Source organism: Coenobita brevimanus, chromosome 110 (genome assembly GCF_032717465.1).
Source record: "Coenobita brevimanus isolate Jiangsu-jjx chromosome 110, ASM3271746v2, whole genome shotgun sequence".
NCBI lineage: Eukaryota > Metazoa > Arthropoda > Malacostraca > Decapoda > Coenobitidae > Coenobita > Coenobita brevimanus.
In genome coordinates, this window is record NC_137063.1 from 29,867,281 (window position 1) to 29,890,815 (window position 23,535).

General features: G+C 42.5%; 1 protein-coding gene across 1 annotated transcript in view; it reads left to right on the plus strand.

Moving 5' to 3' along the window:
* Positions 1–23,535, plus strand: part of sti (citron rho-interacting kinase sticky) — a 421,549-nt gene that overhangs the window by 127,615 nt on the left and 270,399 nt on the right. Inside the window, exons 12-13 of the mRNA XM_080286239.1 lie at positions 16,030–16,238; positions 16,657–16,788. Of these exons, the coding sequence (XP_080142365.1) occupies positions 16,030–16,238; positions 16,657–16,788 (341 nt within the window). The remainder of the gene's footprint in view (positions 1–16,029; positions 16,239–16,656; positions 16,789–23,535) is intronic.

Genomic DNA, 23,535 nt, shown 5'->3' on the forward strand with positions numbered 1-23,535 from the left:
AGCTGGAGCTCCCATTTCACCAGCCCTCAGGACGTGATCCTGACCATCTCCCTTTGCTGAACATTTTCAGTGCACTCATTTACACAGAGAGTAGGCCAGCCTGCTCTCATAATACCTCTACCTTCAACTGTCTACACCACACTACATGCGCATAACATATCACACCTTCTATTCACTGTCATTAGTAATGGCCGCTGCAATGTTACTATCAAATGAGGTGGTACCTCGGATTGCCACCACCAGCAGGGTAGGGCTGGGGGCACAGGGTCCTCCTGGTCGCCATCAAGTGACTGTGCTGGTAGCGACCGTTGCTATTTCCAGGAATGCTCGTCAGCGAAGAAGTGAAAGTGCGGCCTTATTCTTCACCAGCATCCGCGGCCTTACCACAAATTTAAACACAGTTCATTTTTTCTTTCAGTCCATATCCCCTTTGGTCCTTTTCCTCACAGAACCACAAATCTCACCCTCTACCGATATATCCCCATTTTGTTTTCCCGGTTACCATCTTAAAAACTTCCGTAACAAGGGCAGCACCTGTTGTTATATCAAATCCCAATATTCGGTTGACACTATTTTAAACTTCACTTCATCCAGTTTTGATTACTCATTATATAAACTAAATTGTCAAAATATTACCAAGTATATTTGTGTAGTTTATCGCTACCCCAATGCTTCTTCAGAACCCAGTGTATTTGATTCCATGTCCACACAGTTGAGTAACCTTAACCTTGCCCTTAGCACTGATATACCATTTTGGGTGATTTTAACATACATAATGTTGAATGGTTATTGCATTCTGCCAGGACTGATGACGCTGGTCTAGAGTGCGAGCTGTTTGCAGGATCGTTTAATCTCACCCAGCTGGTAAAGCAACCAACCAGAATACCTGATAATCCTGACCATAATGCCCATCTCTTGGATTTATTCATGACAAATAATCCCGATCAACACAGGGTAGAGGTACAGTCACCACTTGGATCATCTAACCACAATCTCATCAAAGACTCGTTAGTTAACCCCCCCACACCTCCCCATTCTGAACCTGTCAGGATGACCCGATGGCACGTTGATAGGGCAAACTGGGATGGATTTAGAAATTATCTTGCTGACATTCCATGGCAGTCGTTCTTCTCTAGTGGTCCCAGTTCTACCCAGTCCCATATTTGCGACTTAATAGTAGCTGGTATGGATTTATTCATACCAAGTCAGCAGTTCAGTAAAAGATCAAACTCTCCAAAATGGTTTGATGGCAACTGTGCCAGAGCAACAGCCCAAAAGTCATTAGTATATAACTCTTACTTAAAATCGAAAACATCTGAATCATTCTCTCAATTTAAAATTGCTAGAAATCATGCAAAAACTGTATTAAATCTAGCTAAATCAAACTTTCTTCAAAAGCTAGCATCAAAATTACTGAACAGCCCTAATGACAATAGAATATTCTGGTCAACACCTAATTCTTTCAATAATAACTTCAACAAGTCATCTTCCATTCCCCCACTAAAATCTTCGGATGGCAACATTATAAATGACCCACGTGGGAAAGTGGATATTTTTGCCAGTACAATTGCCAGAAACTCTACCATAGACGATACCAGCCAGAATATCCCAGTACTAGAACTTGACTCTCCCGAAATTGCCCTACTTAAAATACAGACAAGATATGTAAAATCCATCCTAGACAATTTACCTACCAGCAAAGCTCCAGGCCCAGATGGATTTCTGCCAATTGTTTTGAAAAAGTGTTCCCCTGAACTTGCCTCTGTTCTAGCTAAATTTTTCAGACTATGCATACGTACTTCTTTATTCCCAAATTCATGGAAAGAAGCCAATATCCACCCAATTCCGAAGAAAGGTAGTTCGTCTGACCCCTCTGATTACAGACCAATAGCTGTCACGTCTTCTCTTAGTAAGGTATATTAATAAGCACATTGTTAAACATCTTGAATCCAACAACTTAATTAGTGATAGACAGTATGGTTTTCTCCATGAAAGATCCACCATTGACATACTCAATCTCCTAACTCATACCATCCATCAATCAAATGATCTACATGGAGAAACTCATGCAGTGGCTCTTGATATTTCTAAAGCTTTTGACAGAGTATGGCACCATTCCCTGCTGTCCAAACTCCCTTGCTATGGACTAATATCTTTTGTTCCTTTGATTTCTTCATATCTTAGCGACAGGAAAATAAGAGTAAAAGTAGATGATGTATATTCCAATTTCCACTCAATTAACCCCTTAACCGCGGGGTGTCACTTTCGTGACGCTTGGGAGCAAGGGATCATACCTCGGGGTGTCACTTTTGTGATTATGTGTTATTTTGAATTCGCCTGGGCTTTCAAGTGGTGGCTTGTATCATCTATCAGTACTGCCAATGTCCAACAGCACTCCAAATCTCATCTGTACTCCCATCCATTGTTGACAATTTAGCCATTTCTCCCTGTTCTTGACCCCCCTCCCTACCTCCCCTCCATTACCCTCTCCTCTCCTCTTGCCTGCCCGGCCGTGCTACGCTAAGTAAATCTTCCCTGGAATTTTCCACTGATTTCATCCATTGAAATAAGCCCTATGCTCTATTCTTATACCAAATAATATATACAAAAAAGAAATAAGGTAAGTGAGAGTGCCATACACCTGGAATTGGCTAATTATCACCTGACAACACCTCACGTGCACTTGTTCGCTAATTTTCGCTGTTTATTTCCCCTTGAAATATGCCGTATAATCTATTCTTGTAATAAAAATATATATAAGAAAGGAAGGGAGAAGCTTAAGTGATATTTACATTCACCTGGAATAACCTAATTATTACAGGCCACCACAGTCTATTCTACGCTAAGTAAATCTTCCCTGGAATTTTCCACTGATTTCATCCATTGAAATAAGCCCTATGCCCTATTCTTATACCAAATAATATATTAAAAAAAGAAATACGGTAAGTTATAGTGCCATACACCTGGAATTGGCTAATTATCACCTGACAACACCTTACGTGCACTCATTCGCTAATTTTCGCTGTTTATTTCCCCTTGAAATGTTCCATATAATCTATTCTTGTAATAAAAATACTGTATATATAAGAAGGGAAGGGAGAAGCCTAAGTGATATGTACATTCACCTGGAACTACCTAATTTATTATGTATTGTCTAGATTTCCTGCCAGTCATTTCATAGCTATATATTAGCAGCTGTCACAAGGCTGATGTTGGCAGTATTGCACTCCCCCTAGGCAGGCCACCAGTATCAGTTTACTGTTGTCTTTCAAGATGAAAGTACATCGGATTTGCGCCTGTCAAATTCCGCCGCTTTTTAGCCCTATCCAAAGGGCCCTGTGTCCTCTATCCCCTACTGAACCTCCTGTGGAAAGAGGTAAAGGACTGACAAATGATAGAGAGTGACTATGATCTTTCTGGTGAGTAAAACAGTGCAAGTTGAAATGTAAATACAGTAACCCCTCCAATATCCGGATCAATAGAGCCATCGGTAGGTTCGGATATTGGTTTCGTCCGGATATTGGGTCCCAGCTTATGGACTTGTACTTACGGACCCTAACACAGAGAAACACCTATACAACTCCCTCCGGACATGCATAGCACCTATTTAACACCCAAATCACACCAATAAGGCACATAAATGACTGAAATAAATGCAATAGAAACATAAAATGTGGGTTTAGAAGTATGTTCATACATTAATAAACATTCTGGTACTTATGGACTCTAACCGAACCTAACCTAACCGAACCTAACCGAACTCTGAAAAACACATTCCTACTGCACATGCATGAGGTAAGTTTAGTATGGAAAGAAGTACAGTATGACACTTTCTGGTAAGTATAGTATGGGAAAAATACAATATGAAACATTCTGGTAAATATAGTATGGAAAATAGTACAACATGAAACATTTTGGCTACTTACAGCAAGTCCCTGGCCACCTCGATGAATAACCGCCTCCTCTCGGACTCTGACAGTAAGAACGATTTCCTGAAGCACTTGCACTACACTCTTCCTGAAGTCTTGCACTGAACTTAGTCACTAACACACAGAAGTCCGTTCTTTTCACAGTGTTCACTTTAGTCCAAATAATGTTCCATTAAATTTAAGTGTTGCACATTAACTTTTCCCAAGTTTTTTTAAGTTTCCAAAGCCAAAACAAAGAAGGTTAGTTACGTTAAATTTCTTTTCTACTTAGTCTTTTCTCCCAACTTGAAAACCTTAACACAACAAACTGTTTTTTTCACTGCACAACACTCAAAATTCCCGTATGGTCTAGTGGAGAAGTTCTTGCTGTTTATTCACTGTCAGAGCCCGAGAGTATCACTGGCAGGCGTCCAAGGGGTGCATCGGTGGGTAGTGGTGATGGCGTACCGACTACAGAAGACTCTGAAGACAGCCGCAAACTCACGTCGAGCGGTGACTCCACTGTAGCTGATGTGCTGGGCTGTGGCTCGGAGCATGAGGGCCTGTCTTGGGGAGGCAACGGAGTGGAACCAGGGCTTGGCACAGCGGGGGTCACGGGCCTGAAAAAACTGTCAATCGTTGACTGACGCAAGGACCGACGATTCTGGCGATTGATGATGCGCTGCCGGAAAGCACGCACTTCCTTCACGAGTCCCAAGGGCCCCATCTCCCTGTCGCAGTCCGGGTGTTCCAGGTAGTCTAGGACGAACTCTAGATGTTCCCGGAGTGCGCTCAGCTTGGGGATGGCTGGAGTAGTGTCCTGCTGGGCGGAGTCTGCATCATCATCGCCTTCGTCGTCGGAATCTTCAAGTTCGGGACTGACACCAGCAACCGAAGACGCGATCTCGATATCAGAAAACGTCTGATACCCAGGATCGCCCTCGTCGTCGTCCAACCACTCACGAACATCGTCCACATCAACATCGTCGCCGTTCGTACGTAGCCGTGCATGGAAGTCATCCACGTCAAACCCTAGGAAATCGTACTCCACATCTGTGCCGAGAAGCAGACGAGACCAACCATTTTCAAGAGTTTTCACAGGGACTTCCTTCCATGCACTAGCCCAGTTGTACAGCGCAGACTTGATGTTGTAGCGGCGAAGGTTTTCCAAAGTCCGCTTGCCTCGAGTGTCAAGTCCTTCCTTGCGCTCGTCCTCGTCCTCGAGAACCACCATCACCTCGTCCAGGAACTTCCGACGGTACAGGCGCTTTGTTGCCACGATCACTCCTTGGTCCATTGGTTGAATGAGAGCAGTCGTATTAGGTGGCAGAAACATGCACCTAATACGGCCATTCTCAGCAACCAAGTCCTTGTCGCACGGGTGGGCAGGTGCATTGTCGAGGAGAAGGAGAGCCTTTACCTGGTCGCGAGGAATTCCCAGTGTCTTCGTCTGGTAATGTATGACCTCCTTGATGAAGTGATGGTGAAACCAGTCTTTGAAAATCACAGCTGTGAACCATGCTTTCAAAGAATGGTACCATACGACAGGAAGGACATCCATCACCCCACGAAGGCACCGAGGCTGCTTTGCACGGCCAACAATAACGGGCTTAAGCCGGTGCATGCCGTTAGCATTGGCACAACACAAAGCAGATATCCGTTCCTTAGAAAGCTTGCGGCCAGGTACACGCTTCTCCGTCTCATCGGCGAGAGTGTTCGTTGGCACCGAGCGATAGAATAGGCCAGTTTCGTCAGCGTTATAGACTTGACCGAGAGTGAGGCCCTCCCTGTCGATCAAGCCTTTCACCTTGTGCCGAAACTCGTCCACTCCATCCTCGTTAGCGTCCAATGCTTCGCCATGTGCTTTATGTTAGTAAGGCCATGTCGTAACTTGAACGCGAAGAGCCAACCCTCGGATGCCTTGAAGTCAAGGGCGTCGTGAAGCCTTGCAAACTTCTCAGCAGCAGCCTTCAGCTCCGTTCCACGTACCATCACACCAGCTGCACGTTGCTGTCGATACCAAATCAACGTGGAGCGGTCGATCTCTGCATACTTGGGGGTAAACATAACCTTCCTCTCCACGTTGCGTTTGCTTCTCGACGAGAAGTCAGCCGTGTACTGCATGAGCTTGTCTCGGGAACGCTTGATATCGAGCAAAGTCGACCGGGCCAGGTTGAACTCGCGGAGAATGCGAGAGGAAGACCAACCCGCATCAACCTTCTCCAATATCTCCCGTTTCTTCTCCAGAGTCAACACCACTCTCTTCCTTTTCTCAGGAGGCGGGGCCATCATCACACACACTAAGAGTATGGCAGAGAGCAGCAGGAGGCCTTGCAGCAAGTACGGCACCACCACAAAAGCGAGCACGTGGGCAGCCATGGCGAACAGCGCAGGTCTTGTCGCGGTGAGAGACAGGCGGGAAGTGGGGAGGATGCAGCGGCGCTCTATCGGACGTCGGAGGAATGACGAACCAAAACAATGCTCTCACGCGGCGCGCGCGGCAAGTTCAAATTACGGACGGCAAAAAATCGATTTTTTTTCCAATTTTTTTGGATTTTCGGACCATTTTGGGAATGTTTGATCCCAGGATGATAAGGTTCGGCTAATGGGGATGTTCGGTTATTGGGCGTCCGGATATTAGAGTGATTACTGTGCAAATAATGTGTAAACAGCAAGTGAAAGCAGTGAATGTAAATATAAGTGAACAGTGGAAAATAGTTTTATAAGTTACTGCAAGTGACAGTGCCTAACCGTGTAAATAAAATAGAAATGTAAATAATGTAAATAGAATAGAGAATGTAAATAGAAATGTAAATGAGTAGTAGTATAAGAATACGAGTACATATACTAGGAGTAATGAAAGTGAAAGTTTCACTCTAGCATGTATGAATACTTTGAGTTATGAAAGTGAAGGTGAAAGTGACATTCAATCTCAACGCTAGTATACAGGATGAGAAAGTGAATGCTACGTATTTTATGGAAAGAGAAATTGAATGCCTACAGTGACAATAAACTACTATTACTGAAGGAAACTTATGGATAAAGACTGTAGATATATATAAGTGTTATATAGCAATAGAAATATAAAGTGTGAGGAGTTTAATAAATAATAAATGACAGAACACCAGCGGCAAATGATCGCAAGTGGGAAGGTCATACGCCCTCATAATTTTCATTGCTTTCAGAATGTTTTTTTTTTTGGAGTATGGATTCCAAACTATTTGAGAATCATAGAATAGTGTTTCTAGTGATAATATCAGGCTGTGGTAATCATATTACGGGTTGTCGGGAAGTGTAAAGTGGAGACTTTGTTACCCAACTTCAGAGGTCTCCACGAGTCCTATGGTACTTGACGAAGGCTCAACAAATATCCCAGGAGAAAGCTGAAGGTATGTACCATATGCATATGTAATTTTAATATTCTAGGACTAATAACTAATTTTTGGCAAATATTTTTAGAGAGTGTAGAAGCTGCAATTAAGGAGAAAAGAAGGCTTTTCCGGGAATGGAAGAAGGGTGGTAGCAAAGAGGAATATTTGGCTGCCAAGCGTAGGGCTAGGAGAGAGGTATACAGGGCAAAGTCTGAGTCACAGAGACAATTACTTGATAACCTAAATCATGGGGAAAGGAAAAATATATTTAGGGTGGCAGGTCAGGTGAAGAGGGATAATCGGGATATCATAGGTGAGCAGTGTGTGAAGAATGATGAAGGAAGGGTAGTGGTGAACAGTGAGGATATTAAAGATGCATGGAGAGAGCATTATAACCGGTTGTTGAATGAGGAGTTTGACTGGGACAGGGAAGGTTTGGAGCCAGCAGATCCAGTGTCTGGCCCTTGGCCTTTGATTGATACTGCTACTGTGAGTGAGGCAATAGGCAGGATGAGGGTGGGGAAGGCAGTAGGTGTGTCTGGGTTGACTGCCGAAATGTTGAATGCCTCAGGCGATATAGGGGTGAGTTTAGTCACTGACCTGATAAATAGGATTATTTATGAGTGTGTTGTCCCAGATGATTGGCTGAAGAGTGTAATTGTAAATGTGTATAAAGGGAAGGGTGATGCCCTGGAAAGAGGGAATTATAGAGGTATAAAGCTTTTAGATCAGATAATGAAGGTAATGGAGAGAGTTTTAGAAGGTATGATTAGAGAAAGAGTGAATATTGATGAGATGCAGTTTGGGTTTATGCCAGGTAGGGGGACCACTGATGCCATATTCATTGTTCGACAGCTTCAGGAAAAATATATTGGTAGGAGAAGGGATCTTTATTTTGTTTTTGTTGATTTGGAAAAGGCCTTTGACAGAGTCCCTAGAGAGGTGGTGATGTGGGCAATGAGAAAGCTTGGCTTGGAGGAGTGGCTGGTTAGGGTGGTTATGGCCATGTATGTGGGTGCTCACACCCAGGTGAGAGTGAATGGAGATTTGAGTGATGAGTTTTCCGTGAATGTTGGTGTGCATCAGGGGTCAGTCTTGAGTCCCATGTTGTTTATCATGGTACTTGAAGCCCTTTCACGTGACTTTAGAAACGGACTCCCGTGGGAGTTGTTGTATGCTGATGATTTGGTGTTGATTGCAGAGAATGAAAGGGAGGCGGAGGAAAGGTTTAGGAAGTGGAGAGATGGTATGGGGCAAAAGGGTTTAAGGGTAAATGCAGATAAAACAAAAGTGATGATATCTAGGGTTGGTGGCGGTACTGTCAAAGACGAGGGAGAGTGGCCATGTGCTGTTTGCCACAAGGGCGTGGAAGTAATTCCATCTTGTGCGGTGTGTGTGATAAATGGGTGCATAAGAGATGTAGTGGTATCAGAGGTAGACTGCGAGATAATGCTGATTTTATGTGTACGGCGTGCCGGGGTGAGCAGGTGGAGATCGTCAGACGTGAAAGGATTGAACTTGCTGGTGAATCTCTTGAGTGTGTGGAAGAGTTTTGTTATTTAGGAGACATGTTGTGTGCTGGAGGTGGGGCTGGAGCTAGCTCTGTGGCTAGGGTGAGAAGTGGTTGGAAGAAGTTCAGGGAGCTCTTGCCTCTCCTGACATTGAGGGGGCTCTCCCTACGTGCTAAGGGGTCTTTGTATGCAGCGTGTGTTAGGAGTATAATGCTGTATGGCAGTGAGACCTGGGCAGTGAAGGAGGAAGACATTCGCTGGCTCAGACGTACAGAAATGACAATGATTAGGTGGATGTGCAGTGCGTCCCTGCGTCCAAGGCCTGGAGGGGCTGGGTTTACAATGGAAGAGTTGAGAGGTAGGATGGGACGAGTGTATTGGTGTTGTGATGAGGAGAGGTAGATTGAGGTGGTTTGGACATGTGGAGAGGATGGGGGATGATAATTGGGTGAGGAAGGTGAGAAGTGTTAATATTGGGGGTGGGGTTATGAGGGGTAGACCGAGAAAGACATGGGACGAGGTCATTAAGTGTGACCTTAGGGTTAAGGGACTGAACAGGGAGGCTGCAATGGATCGTGCAGCGTGGAGAGCCGCCATTAGGTGACCAAGGCCGACACATGCAAGCATGCTGGAGCCTTTAAAAACGAAAACGAGTCTGTCAGAGCGCGAATATGCCCAAAGGAGCTGCAAGTCAAAGCAAAACAAGCCCGCGGTTTAGGGGTTAACGCCAGCATGCTGCAGGGATCAGTTCTGGCGCCAACCCTAATCCAGGTTCTTATTAATGATCTCTTATCTGTCACCCACAATCCCATCCACTCAAATGCAGATGATTCAACATAGTTCATTCACACTCAGACACCCATTTACAAAGTCTAATATCTCTACCTCTCAGCTCAGTACAGCCATCTCCATTAATCAAGACCTATCTATGGTCAGTGAATGGGGACAAAAGAACCTTGTCTCTTTTAATGCTAGTAAAACTAAATACTGTATATACAATTTCCTAATAGACAGGTATTGCCAGATTCGTACATTACCTTCAGTGCTACTAATATTCCCATCTCCAAAAGTATTGAAATTCTTGGCGTCTCACTTAACAATACCCTCAGGTGGACCTCTCATGTCAAATCACTTGCTAAAACCGCCTCAAAGAAACTTGGATTATTGTACAGAGTCCGTAACTTCTTCGCTGATGAGCAGTTAGCTATAATTTATAAGAGTCATGTGCACTCTCAGCTTGAATATTGCTCACCCTTGTGGAATGGATGTGGAGAGGTTGCATTAAAACAACTAGACAAAATTCAGAACAAAGCTGTTAGAATTATTAACAACCCTGCCATTACAAATAAACTACCTCCCCTGCAAGTAAGAAGGAATGTTGCCTCTCTTGCACTGTTTTACAGATATTTTTATGGCAAATGCTCAGACGAAGTTGCGTCCATGGTGCCACCTCTCCATGCCTTCCCTCGTGCTACACGGGCATCTGGTAGCGCTCATGACTGGAATGTCACTCAGCCATATTGCCGAACTTTTGCCTATCAGAATTCTTTCATTCCCCGAACTGCATCTCTCTGGAACTTGCGTCCCCAGAGTTGTTTCCTTCCAAATTTCAACCCACAGCTGTTCAAGTCTAACTGTTACAGATATTTTATGACCAGAGGACACCAGTAATCTGGTGTATGGATTATTTTTTTTATTCATTTGTTTTTCCTTCCTCCGTTCTGTTATTAAAATCTATCTATCTATCTATTGCCAGACGCCTCAATTCCATTTGGGGTGGCCACAAACAAATCGCCTCCAAGTCGCCCTGTCCCCCGCCATTTCACTGCCCTGCTCCCAATTCACACCCTCCTCTCTCTTATACCTCTCCACCCCATCCCTCCATCTCATCCTCGGCCTCCCTCTCCCTTTTCCCCCCCCCCACCTCACTCACATACACTCTCTTCGTCAGTCTTTTACCCTTCATCCTCTCCTCATGGCCAAACCCCCTCAGTGTGTTCCTCATAACGCTTCCTATCACATCCACATCCACACCACAACGCTCCTTTATATCCTCATTCGTCAGCCTGTCTCTCCATGTGACTCCACAGGCTCCTCTTAAATAACTCACTTCCACTGCTCTCACTCTTGACTTGTGTCCTTCCAACAACATCCAAGCTTCACTTCCATACGTTAGAGTTGGTATCACAATACTGTCATGTAGTAACTTTTTCACTTCCATGCTCACTTCCCTGTTTCTTATCACTGCTTTCAAAGAACCAGCAACCTTTCTTCCCTGCTGTACCCTTTCAAGCACTTCACCCTCCAAACCTCCATGCTTACTCATCACACTACCCAAGTACTTAAACGTACTCACATTTTCCAATTCCTCACCATCCAACCTCGCTGTACATTCACTGACTTCACCTCTCTCAAAGACCATCACTTTACTTCCCTACATTAAAATACAGTATATATATATTTATATATATATATATATATATAGATAGATACAGTATATATATTATATATATATATATATATATATATATATATATATATATAGATAGATAGATACAGTATATATATTATATATATATATATATATATATATATATCTATATCTATCTATCTATCTATCTATCTATATATATATATATTTAGATTTAGATTTATTTAGTGCTTCACAAATATCTTTCTCTTGAGTGTGGATGATCCCCTCGTTCGTAATGAACTGAATTTTATCTTTGGCTTTGGTTTTGCTTTAGATGTAGCTGTAAAATAGCTTTGGTTGATCACTACTTTTATTTATAATGTCTTCCTCAGACTGTCTTTGAGCCTTCCTCCAAATCTTTGTTTAACCCGTTAACGGCAGCATTAGGTGTCATGGTCGATCCCCGTATGCTCAAAAAAAATGGGATTTTTTATTTCCCCTTAAAAATGACTTTTGCTCGTATAAATGAAAGAGTGCATGGAAAAGAATAGGAAAACCAAATGTGAGTTCATTATTTACCTTAGTTTGGCCTCAGTACACTATTTATGGACATTTGGGTGAAAAGTGTAGTGCGCCTAAAAAAAAAAAGAAAAAGAAAAAAAAAAATATTGCTCATATGATGTACATAGCAGTCGCACGCTATTCTTCATATGCTGTACGTGGCAGCTGTCGGGTTAATCATGTCTTGCCTGTTTATAGTTGTTATATGTCCTCTTACTATTGTGTCTTCTGTATCTATTCCACAGCAAATCTCTGTTTTCTTTTTATTTTTTACATTCTGTATTAAACCATTTATTTGTTATAATTTCTGTTTCTTTGTGCTGAGGGGATGTAATTTTAGACTCCTATATCATAAAAATTGCAGCATTTCCTGTATATAATAATTAAATCTTGTCCTCTAAGCTCCATTTCCCAGTCTTTTTCTAAGAAGTGCCTCATCAGGTCATGGTAGTTGCCCTTTTTGTAGTTTAGACTCTTTTTGTAGCTCTCATTACTGGTACCTATGTCATATGCAATCCTGAAGTTGCAATTTATTACTGCATGGTCACTTTTACTGAATGGAGGGTGATATATTATATTCTCAGTATCAGTTTCTTGCCTAGTAGATATAAGATATAGTACTGATGGATCTCACGTCCTCTTTTTCTGGTGGTTTCCATTACATGGTGTGTGTGTGTGTGTGTGTGTGTTTACCTATATGTACAGTAGTATACAGGAATTGAGCTAAGCTCATATTGTCCTGTATCCATATCTACTTTTATCCAGTCTAGTTAGGTTTTTGCTTTCACCACCACCTTGTCTAGATTGTTCTAAGTACAGGAAAAGTCCTCCAATCCAACTACCAATAATGTGAATATCCCGTCCATCCATCCATCCATCATCCAATCCTACATTGCCCTATGAGGAGCGTAGGAGCCCGGGGCTAGGCAGTTGGTCCCGACATTTAAGATGAGAGTGACCAGCCTCACTTATCCCTGAGTGGCATTACATGAGCAATCAACCCCAACCACCACTTGGATATAAACCTTCACCGGCTCAATCCGATTGGAGCGCAATAATTACCCACTAAACCACCAGGCGCCAAAATTTGGTTATATGGTTACCACCCAGCGTAGTAAATGGTTTCCTGGTGCACAGGAACCATTTGGCTTGTCATTCAGTGTAGAGTCACCCACAGGCTGAAGGAAGTGGAAAGAATGAAGGAAAGAAAGACAGAAGAGGGAGTGTAAAGTCACCCGTAGGCAGAAGGACAAGGAAAGAATGAAGGGAAGAAAGACAGAAGAGAATGGAATGAAAGAAGGATGGAGAGGAAAGGGCAGACACCTGAGAGCAGCACTACATCGAGTGAGTGGATGGTGAGCGCCCCAATACTCCAAATGTTTCAAGGCAAAATTTTTTCAATTTTTCTGGGCTTCATCAAAGGATTTTTCTGGCATGGACTTGCCGTTGGGCTTGGATGTACTTGCCTGCAACTATTCATCACACTTCCATGCATTTTCTATGAATAAAACAATAACCCATATCATTTTAAGTATTTATTTAATGGCCATGTACATATTTCTAATGTTTTCAATGATCCCTTCCAATAGTCCGAAAAACCAATAGTCCGAAAGACCCTTGGTTCCCTGCCATTCGGATTACAGGACTTTTATTGTACTTATACATATGTTTGGGATACTGAACCTTTTAAGATCATTAAGACATCTGCCCTTCCTCAATTTAAATTCATGACCTCATGTTCTTTCATCATCCAATACAGAAAGATTCTCTCTGTCCACTTTTTCCAGACCTCATAAATTTTTGAACATCGTAATCAAATCTCCTCTTTCCCTTCTCATACTCAGTGTTGGTAACTTCAGTTTTTCCAGTCTCTTCTCATAGGTCAATTCCCTTAAGCATGGTATCATCGTTGTAGCCATCCTGTCAATATGTTTTTTCAGACGAGGTGACAATATTACAGCTGCATGTTCTAGTTTTGGTCTTGTCATGGACACTATCAACTCTGTCAGCATTTCCTCATCCATATAATTAAAAGCAACTCTCATGTTAGTTAGTAATTCATATATGCCTCCAATGATTCAGTTTATATGCTTTTCTGGTGACAGGTTATCTTGTATAATCACCCCCCCCCCCATCTCTCTCTCTCTCTGCTAATTATCTCAATGCCCATTTTATATATCCAGTTTGGTCTTTTTTCAATCACTCCCATTTGTAACACATGACACTTCTTGGCATTGAACTCCATTTTTCAAGTCAGGCTTTCCAGTTGAGTTTGCTCAGATCCTTTTGCAGCCCCTTACAACTATCAATACATTTAATATGTTTCATGGTTTTAGTATTGTCTGTGAACATACGCATGTAACTATTGAAACCTTCTGGCAAATCATTTGTATACTGTATATCAGAAACGTTATTGGAGCCAAGACAGATATCTGAGGGCACTTAATTAGTCACATCTTTCTATTGTGAAACCTCGTCTCTTATGGCTGTTCTGATCTGCCTTCCTACCAGATAATCTTCCATCCACTTTAATAATTTCCCATGTACTCCTCCGAAGGTCTTCAGCCTACACATCAGTATCGTATAGGACACCCTGTCAAATGCTTTCCTGTGGTCTAGGTAGACCTAGTCTGCCCACCCCTCTCTCTTTTGTATGATATCTATCACTCTACTATAGAAACTTAGTAGGTTGCTAACACAAGATCTTCCTTCCCAAAAACTGAATTGTCATGGTGTTATCACTTTTCATCTAAATACTTAATCCATCTTTTTCTGATGATTTTCCCACAGATGTTACAAACAACATTAGTATGTGATACAAGTGTACAGATGAGTGGGTCTTCCCTTTGTCCTCCCTTGAAGACTGGCTCGGTATTTGCTCTTTCCCAATCTTTAGGTATCTGCACATTTTCCAGAGAAGCTTTTTATGATGACATAAACAGGCCACACCAATTGATCAGCACATTCTTTCAGGATCCATCCAGCCACGTTGTCCGGTCTCATTGCTTTCTTCACATCCAAGTCCCTCATCATTTGCAGCACCTTATTCTTGTCAACTGTAATATCAGCCATTCTCGTCATCCTGGTTTCAGTTTCAGGTTCATTAAATTCCTCTTCCAGTACATAAACTGACTGCAGCTTGTTGTTCATTATTTCACACAAATCATCTCTTTCATCAGTTTCAGCTTCATCTCTTAGTCGTTCTACACTGTCCTTAACTTTCATTTTACCAATTATAAATCAATATAATAGCTTAGGTTCTTTTTTACATTTAGCTCCAGTAGCTTTTCCTTACTTCCTTTCCTCTTCTCTCTGTATCTTTACATATTCATCTCGGACCTTCTTGTATTCCTCCACGCCCTTTCACTATACCTTCTTCTCACTTAATGCCATGCTCTGTTTCTTGCCCTCAGTGCCTTTCTTCACCCTTTGTTGCACCACTCTTCCTTCTTTTCCATTGCTGTGGAGAATTTTGGGACATTTACTGATTCCTGTTTTGTACGCTTCCATCAGAAACTCATGCTTCTTATCAACAGTTTTTACTGCATCCAGTTCACTCCTGCGTATATTTTGGAATAGTTCCTTAAGGAAGCAAAATCTGCTTTTCCATAATTATATATGTTCTTTCTGGGTTTTTCATCTCTTTCACCTTCCCTTACTCCCACCACTTCCATCTCAATAACCAGGTGGTCACTTTTACCTAGCAGGCATTGATAGGTTATATTCATCACATTGTTTGGGTCCTTCATGAATACCAGGTCCAGTCTTGATGGTTTTGTTGTCTCCTCTAGTTTTGTATTTTAAAAAAATTAATTGAGTTAACATATTTTCCATCACCATTTCCATCAGTTTACTGCCACACGATTCCTCATTGCCCCCAGCATCCATATTTCTCCCGTCAACGTCTCTACAATTAAAATCTCCCACGATTAATATTCCATTCCTTCGTTCAGTGGACATCTTTATCTGTACAATGGATTCTCTTATCAGTTGTTCATAGTCTTCTTTTTTCCATGTCCTAGTTTGAGAGGGCATATGAAATACTATTACATCTATTTTATCTCCACAATGGTCTTTTCCATCCCTCAAATTTCTGCTGTAATGTTTTCAAGTTCTGTCCATTTTGCTTTTAATTCTGTATGAGTTATAATTGTGTGGGGGGGGGAGTGGGGGGGTTATGGACTAGGTGGTTGTGTAAAAAATGCCTTTATGCTGAAGCTTAAGCTGAAATTAACCCTGCTTTCCTATTTTTTTTTGCTTTACAGGTGAACATAGAACCAAAATATCTGAACTAGAACTACTTCTAGCCAAGGTGGATGAGACAGTAAAGAATTTAGAGAGCAAGAGGTCATCAAGCCAGGTTGAGACATACCAGACCAAACTGCAGTGCTTGGAGACACAACTGGAGAATGTGCGATCCTCTCATGCCCAAGAGAAGGATAGGGTCAAGAAGCTGTCTGAAGAGCTTAGAGTGGTAAGGTTTTGTCTTGTCCCTAGAAGTGGGCAAGGAATGAAGGAGTGATTGGGAAGGTCTGCTAGTTACTGTACTTAGAATTGTGCTATGCATACAGTATTCGAGTAGAGTAATTGTGTTTGTGCGTGAACTTGCTTGCATATATACACTACATGAATTGTTTCTCCAGCTACAGAAAGCAATGCTTGTGGATTAGTTGCTGCCATATAGGACTGTTACAGACTTGAATGCGAAATGTATAATTGCCTCTTTTCAAGCTTTTGTGTAAACCAGTCACTATAATTATATACGACATATATTTTGTTTCTGAGCTTTGTTTAATAGCCACCTCCATGTTGATTTAAAAAGGTAATTGAGTTGGAATGAGGATAGCTAAGAGATGAAATAAATGTTGTTACATCCCATACATTTCTTTCAGGCCAAGCAAGAGTTGTCTGACAGCAAGCTAGACCTGCGTGTTGCAGAGCGTGAGGCCAAGTCCACCCAGGACACCATCGCATTCCTTAGGGAGAAGAATCGGGAACAGCGCACACTAATACAAGAGAAGGAGGTCAGTATGCATATCAATTAACACCTTCAATCCCATGACATTTTGTATTTTATTTTTGCTATATTCAATAAATTTTCTTTGGCTTAGGAAACACATTTTTCACACTAAAGTGGGGGAGTTTGATGTAGCCATCATTAACCCATGGAATGTGCAATTGCCTATCCTAGGAACTTCCCTAGTGTGCAAAAATTGACCTAAATAAACATGTCTTTGTTCAAGTTTTTTATCATTGCAATGATAGATATACAGGTCATATGGCAGTGTAGAAAAAATAAGGCAGTGCTAAGTGAGTACAATAGGTGTGACATCATCATGTGAGGATGATGAGTTACCACCCGCCATGGCATTAAGGGTGAAACTGGGAGACTGGTGGCTGGTGGTTTGATAAGAGAAGGTCTGTTACTGTGAAATGAAAATGTGTGCTTTCTTCAGTTATGGTTGGCAAAATTAAAGTGGTAGTTGTCTAGGTCACAGCCTGGGCTGTTGATTGCACTCTGTGGGTTAACTACTTCACTTGGTAGGTGCCAATGGTAAGTGGTGGTGACTGTCATCCATTTACTTGATGTATTGAAGCCTACTTCATTAAGTGAATCTACAGAGTGATAAGCTTAATGGTTTCCTGTAACCCATGAAACCATTGATAGTGCTGGTTGGCAGTGTTTGAAGTGCAGGGGGTTTGGGGGGGTTTTATCCTCTCAGATGCAGTGATGACCCATGGAAGTAGACTGTGCCAGAGGACCCACCATGGGTCATAAAAAAATACCCTTAAATAAGGTGTGCACATTAATGTTTTGAGGGATACATTTATACTTCAGAAAGTGAACAAAAATGTAATCATTATTATCTTCAAAGTTAGGAGACTTAACCATATGTGCAACCTTTAAATGATGATCATCACAGTGTCAAGGTGAATCAGTTGCTTGGTTTGTAATATTATCCCAAATCTTATCATATGACGATTTTTTTTTTTTTTTTTTTTTTTTACCTACTTTCACCTCATTCTGTAGTGTGGTTTTATGTGATGGAAACACCTGAAACATGCTTTTTATTATTATTATCATTATTATTATTTTTAAATCTCGTCTGCAAGATTGTTAGAAATATGCATGGAAGTAAAAAAGCTGCTGCATGATAGTATTGTGGTACCAGCTCTTACACATGGAAAGGAAGCGTGGACCTTGTTGGAAGGACACAAGTCAAGAGTGAGAGCTGTAGAAATAAAATATTTGAGAGGAGCATGTGGAGTTACATGGAGAGACAGACTGACAAATGAGGAATTGAAGGAGTGTTGTGGTGTGGCTGTGGATGTAACAAAAAGCATTAGGAGAAATACATTGAGGTGGTCTGGCCATTAGGAGAGGATGGAGTGGGAGAGACTAATGAGGACAGTGTGCGAGTGATGTGGGGAAGGGGAGAGGGAGTGAGACGCCGAAGATGAGATGAAGGGATGGAGTGGAGAGGTATATGAGAGAGGGGGTGTGAGCTGGGGGGAGGGCAGTGAAATGGCAGGAGATAGGGTGACATGGAGATGATTTGTGTGGGGCCATCCCTATGGGATTAAGGTAGATAGGCAGATCATCATTTGAGCTTGTGATTTAGGGGATGCTTTGAAGATGGCACCCTAGTTAAAAGAAAAAACAATTAAAAAAAAAATGATATACCTCCCCATTATCGAAGGGCTACTTTAAAAAAAAAAATTGATTACTGGTATAGGCTCTTTTTTTTTTTTTTTTTTTTTTTTTTTTTTTTTTTTTAAGCCACAAATATTTATTACTGAAGTTATTTCCAAGGCAGGCATAACTAGCATCTCCTCACCAACCCGCCATTTGCTTGCTTTCGGCTCTACCCATTTCCGTCTGTGCATCTCACTCTCACTCTTAGTAATAGTTTCATTTTTCGTTTCATTTTTAAAGGCTCCAACATGCTTGCATGTGTCGGCCTTGGTCACCTAATGGTGGCTTTCCACGTTACATGATCCATTGCAGCCTCCCTGTTCAGTCCCTTAACCCTGAGGTCACACTTAATAACCTCGTTCCATTTCTTTCTCGGACTACCCCTCATAACCCCACCCCCAATATTAATACTTCTCACCTTCCTCACCCAATTATCATCCCCCATCCTCTCCACATGTCCAAACCATCTCAATCTACCTCTCCTTATCACAACACAAATACACTCCAGTCCCATCCTACCTCTCAACTCTTCCATCATAAACCCAGCCCCCACCGGACCTTGGACGCAGGGACGCACTATACATCCACCTCATCTTTGTCATTTCTGTACGTCTGAGCCGGCGAATATCTTCCTCCTTTACTGCCCAGGTCTCACTACCATTCAGCATTACACTCCTAACACATGCTGCATACAAAGACCCTTTTGCACGTAGGGAGAGCCCTCTCAATGTCAGAAGAGGCAAGAGCTCCCTGAACTTCTTCCAACCACTTCTCACCCTAGCCACAGAGCTAGGTCCAGCCCCACCTCCAGCCCACAACTTGTGTCCCAAATAACAAAACTCTTCCACACACTCAAGAGATTCACCCGCAAGTTCAATCCTTTCACACTTGACAATCTCCACCTGCTCTCCCCGACACACCGTAAAATCAGCATTATCTCGCAGTCGACCTGATACCACTACATCTCTTGTGCACCCATTTATCACAAACATCACACAAGATAGAATTACTTCCCATGCCCTTGTGGCAAACTGCACATGGCCACTCTCCCTCGTCTTTGACAGTACCGCCACCAACCCTAGATATCATCACTTTTGTTTTATCTGCATTTACCCTTAAGCCCTTGTGCCCCATACTATGTCTCCATTTACTAAACCTTTCCTCCGCTTCCCTTTCAGCACCAAATCATCAGCATACAACATCTCCCACGGGAGTCCGTTTCTAAAGTCACATGAGAGGGCTTCAAGTACCATGATAAACAACATGAGACTCAAAACTGATCCCTGATGCACACCAACATTCACGGAAAACTCATCACTCAAATCTCCATTCACTCTTACCTGGGTGCAAGCACCCACATACATGGCCATAACCACCCTAACCAGCCACTCCTCCAAACCAATCTTTCTCATTGCCCACTTCACCACCTCTCTAGGGAGTCTGTCAAAGGCCTTTTCCAAATCAACAAAAACAAAATACAGATCCTTTCTCCTACCAATATATTTTTCCTGAAGCTGTCGAACAATGAATATGGCATCAGTGATCCCCCTACCTGGCATAAGCCGAAACTGCTTCTCATCAATATTCACTCTTTTTCTAATCATACCTTCTAAAACTCTCTCCATTACCTTCATTATCTGATCTAAAAGCTTTATACCTCTATAATTTCCTCTTTCCAGGGCATCACCCTTCCCTTTATACACATTTACAATTACACTCTTCAGCCAATCATCTGGGACAACACACTCATAAATAATCATATTTATCAGGTCAGTGACTAATCTCACCCCCATATCTCCTGAGGCCTTCAACATTTCGTCAGTCAACCCAGACACACCTTCTGCCTTCCCCGCCTTCATCCTGCCTATTGCCTCACTCACAGTAGCAGCATCAATGAAAGGCCAAGGGCCAAACACTGGATCTGCTGTCTTCAAACCTTCCCTGTCCCAGTCAAACTCCTCATTCAACAACCGGCTATAATAGTCTCTCCATGCATCTTTAATATCCTCACTGTTCACCACTACCCTTCCTTCATCATTCTTCAGACACTGCTCACCTATAATATCAAGATTATCCCTCTTCATCTGCTTTGCCACTTTAAATATCATATTTTTCCTTTCCCCATGATTCAGATTATCAAGTAAGTCTGTGTGACTCAGACTTCACCCTGTATACCTCTCTTCTAGCCCTACGCTTGGCAGCCAAGTATTCCTCCATGCTACCACCCTTCTTCTATTCCCGGAAAAGCCTTCTTTTCTTCCTAACTGCAGCTTCTACACCATCATCCCACCACCAAGTTACTTTATGTCTTGGGGGTCCTCTTGTCCAACCACTTGTTACATCAGTAACTCTCAAGAGATTGTTCTTGAGGGCTTGTACTGTTCATTAACGCCTTTGTCTATGGCTCCCTGTTCAGCCACCACTCTCCTCATCTCGCTATAGAAGGCATCCCTTACTACTTGGTTTTTCAGCTTCCATACTTTCCTCCTAAGTACATAAGTCCTCTTTTTCATTACTCGTTCCTTAAGCACCATATCACAAATCAATAGTTTGTGCTGCTGCACACACTTCTCACTTCCCGTAACTTTAACATCCCTCAATAACCTCCTATCAGCCCTCCTAACCAGAAAATAGTCTGTCTGACTGCTATTTCCCCCAAACTCATACGTAATTAACCTACTCTCTCTTTTCCTAAAGTATATGTTGCACACAATCATGTCCGTTGCCTCCCCAAACTCGAGTATCGCTTCCCCTTCTGCATTACTTATACCATATGCACATCCCCCATGTACTCCTTCATAACCTTGTGCTGCATCACCTACATGACCATTTAAGTTCCCTCTCAAAACCACTATCTCATCGTCCCGCGTACCACCTACTACACGTATTAAATCATCCCAAAATCTATCTTTCTCTGCTTCATCCAATCCTGCCTGTGGAGCATATGCCGATATAACTGCAGCTGTCATTCTACTGACTAGAATTTTCACTACCAATATCGTATCGCTTACTCTTATGACATTCATAACATATTCCACCCATTTCTCTGCAACCATCACACCAACACCCCCATATCCGTCCATCCCCCTCTGCCAAAACAACTTATAGCAACAGTCCCTCCCAACAGTCTTTCTGGCTGATCCACCCCTGTACTGGACTTCCTGCAAACACGCCACATCCATTCACCTCCTACTGAATGCCTCAACGCCTTCCCCCGCTCTTCCCCTCAAACTTCCCACATTCCATGAACCCACCCTGATCCCCCTGGGTGATTTACTGTCCTCAGGCTTGCTTTGAAACTTTATCTTGTGTTTTGTAAATAGCAAAATATTCCTAGTGTCTGTACCTCTTGTGGAAAATAGAAAAAAGCTTTTGTAAATACCTGATATACACACACTCAATGCCAGCCAGTCTCATTTGTTGTTTATGTTGCTAATGGCCTGCGTTCAGCACTACTCATTTCCATCTAACTTATGCATCTCAGTCTCACTTTTAATAAATAACAAAATATTCTTAGTGTCTGTAGGTCCTTCTGTGGAGAATACAGTAATAAAATGTTTATGTAAATATGCACCAGGTACTGCCAGGCAATTTCGTTTGTTTCCATATTTCCGTAGCCAGTCGCCAGCTTTTGGCTCACTCATTTCCTTCTACAGTAGGGCCTCGGAACCAGCGATCTTAAGTGACTTTTGAAACCCCGCTAGTCGTGAAACCGCCAATTTGTAGGCAAACTTTATACAGTATAGCCAAAAATACAAATAGACTGGAATATTTGGAAAGTTCAACTATTTTTCCATTTTTGTCTACTATTGTCCACTAAGTAGTCACATTTTTATATACAGTACTTATAATAATTAATAGGACAGAGCAACAAAAAGTCACCATTAAATGCTTAGAATGCAGTTTATTGAAAGAAAAAGTTGGGAGTTGGGAGTGCACACGCTTACTGGGAGTAAGTGCCACCACCACAATTGCCACCCTCTCGAGCATCAGCCATTCTCCATATCTCCTGTAGTATCTCATCATCACTTTCAAACCCTTCATAGTTGTTAGGTTCACCACCATTTCTACCACCAGCCACAGAAGCCATGAGGCTAGCAAAAACAGTGAACAATAGGAGTAGCCAAGTATAAAAAAAGGGCAAGGTTGCACTAGTGTAGCGATGGGCAGGGCAACACTGAATCGAAACACGTCATATTACTCGCTTGGTAGGTGCAGCTCGCTCGCTAGAAAAACGAGTCGAAATGTGCCTTGTGGCTCGCTCTCTAGACAATGATTGCTGCAGAGTCGCTAGTTTCGAGGTTTTTGTCGCGAGTTATGAAGCTGAAGACAGTTTGTATCCTATCTCTAGACTTCAAGTCTATCTATCTATCTATCTACTGCCAGATGCCCTAATCCCGTAAAGAGTGGCCACAAACAAATCGCCTCCATGTCGCTGTGTCCCCCACCCATTTCACTGCCCTGCTCCCAGCTCAGACCCCCCTCTTTCATATACCTCTCCACTCCATCCTTCCATCTCATCCTTGGCCTCCCCCTCCCTCTCCCCCCCTCCACCTCACTCACATACAATCTCCTCATCAGTGTCTCACTCTCCATCCTCTCCACATAGCCAAGCCACCTTAATGTGTTTCTCCTAATGCTTCCTATCACATCCACATCCACACCACAACACTTCTTCACTTCCTTATTTGTCAGTCTGTCTCTCCATGTGACTCCACAGGCTCCTTTCAAAAAACTCATATCCACTGCTCTCACTCTTGACTTCTGTCCCTTCAACAAGGTCCAAGCTTCACTTCCATATGTTAGAGTTGGTATCACAATACTGTCATGTAGTAGCTTTTTCATTTCCATGCTCACTTCCTTGTTTCTTATCACTGCTTTCAAGGAACCAGCAACCTTTCTTTCCTGCTGCATCCTTTCAAGCACTTCACCCTCTAAACTTCCATCCTTACTCATCACACAACCCAGGTACTTAAACACACTCACATTCTCCATCTCCTCCCCATCCAATCTCACTGTACATTGACTGACTTCATTTCTCTCGAAGACCATCACTGTACTCCTCCTTACATTC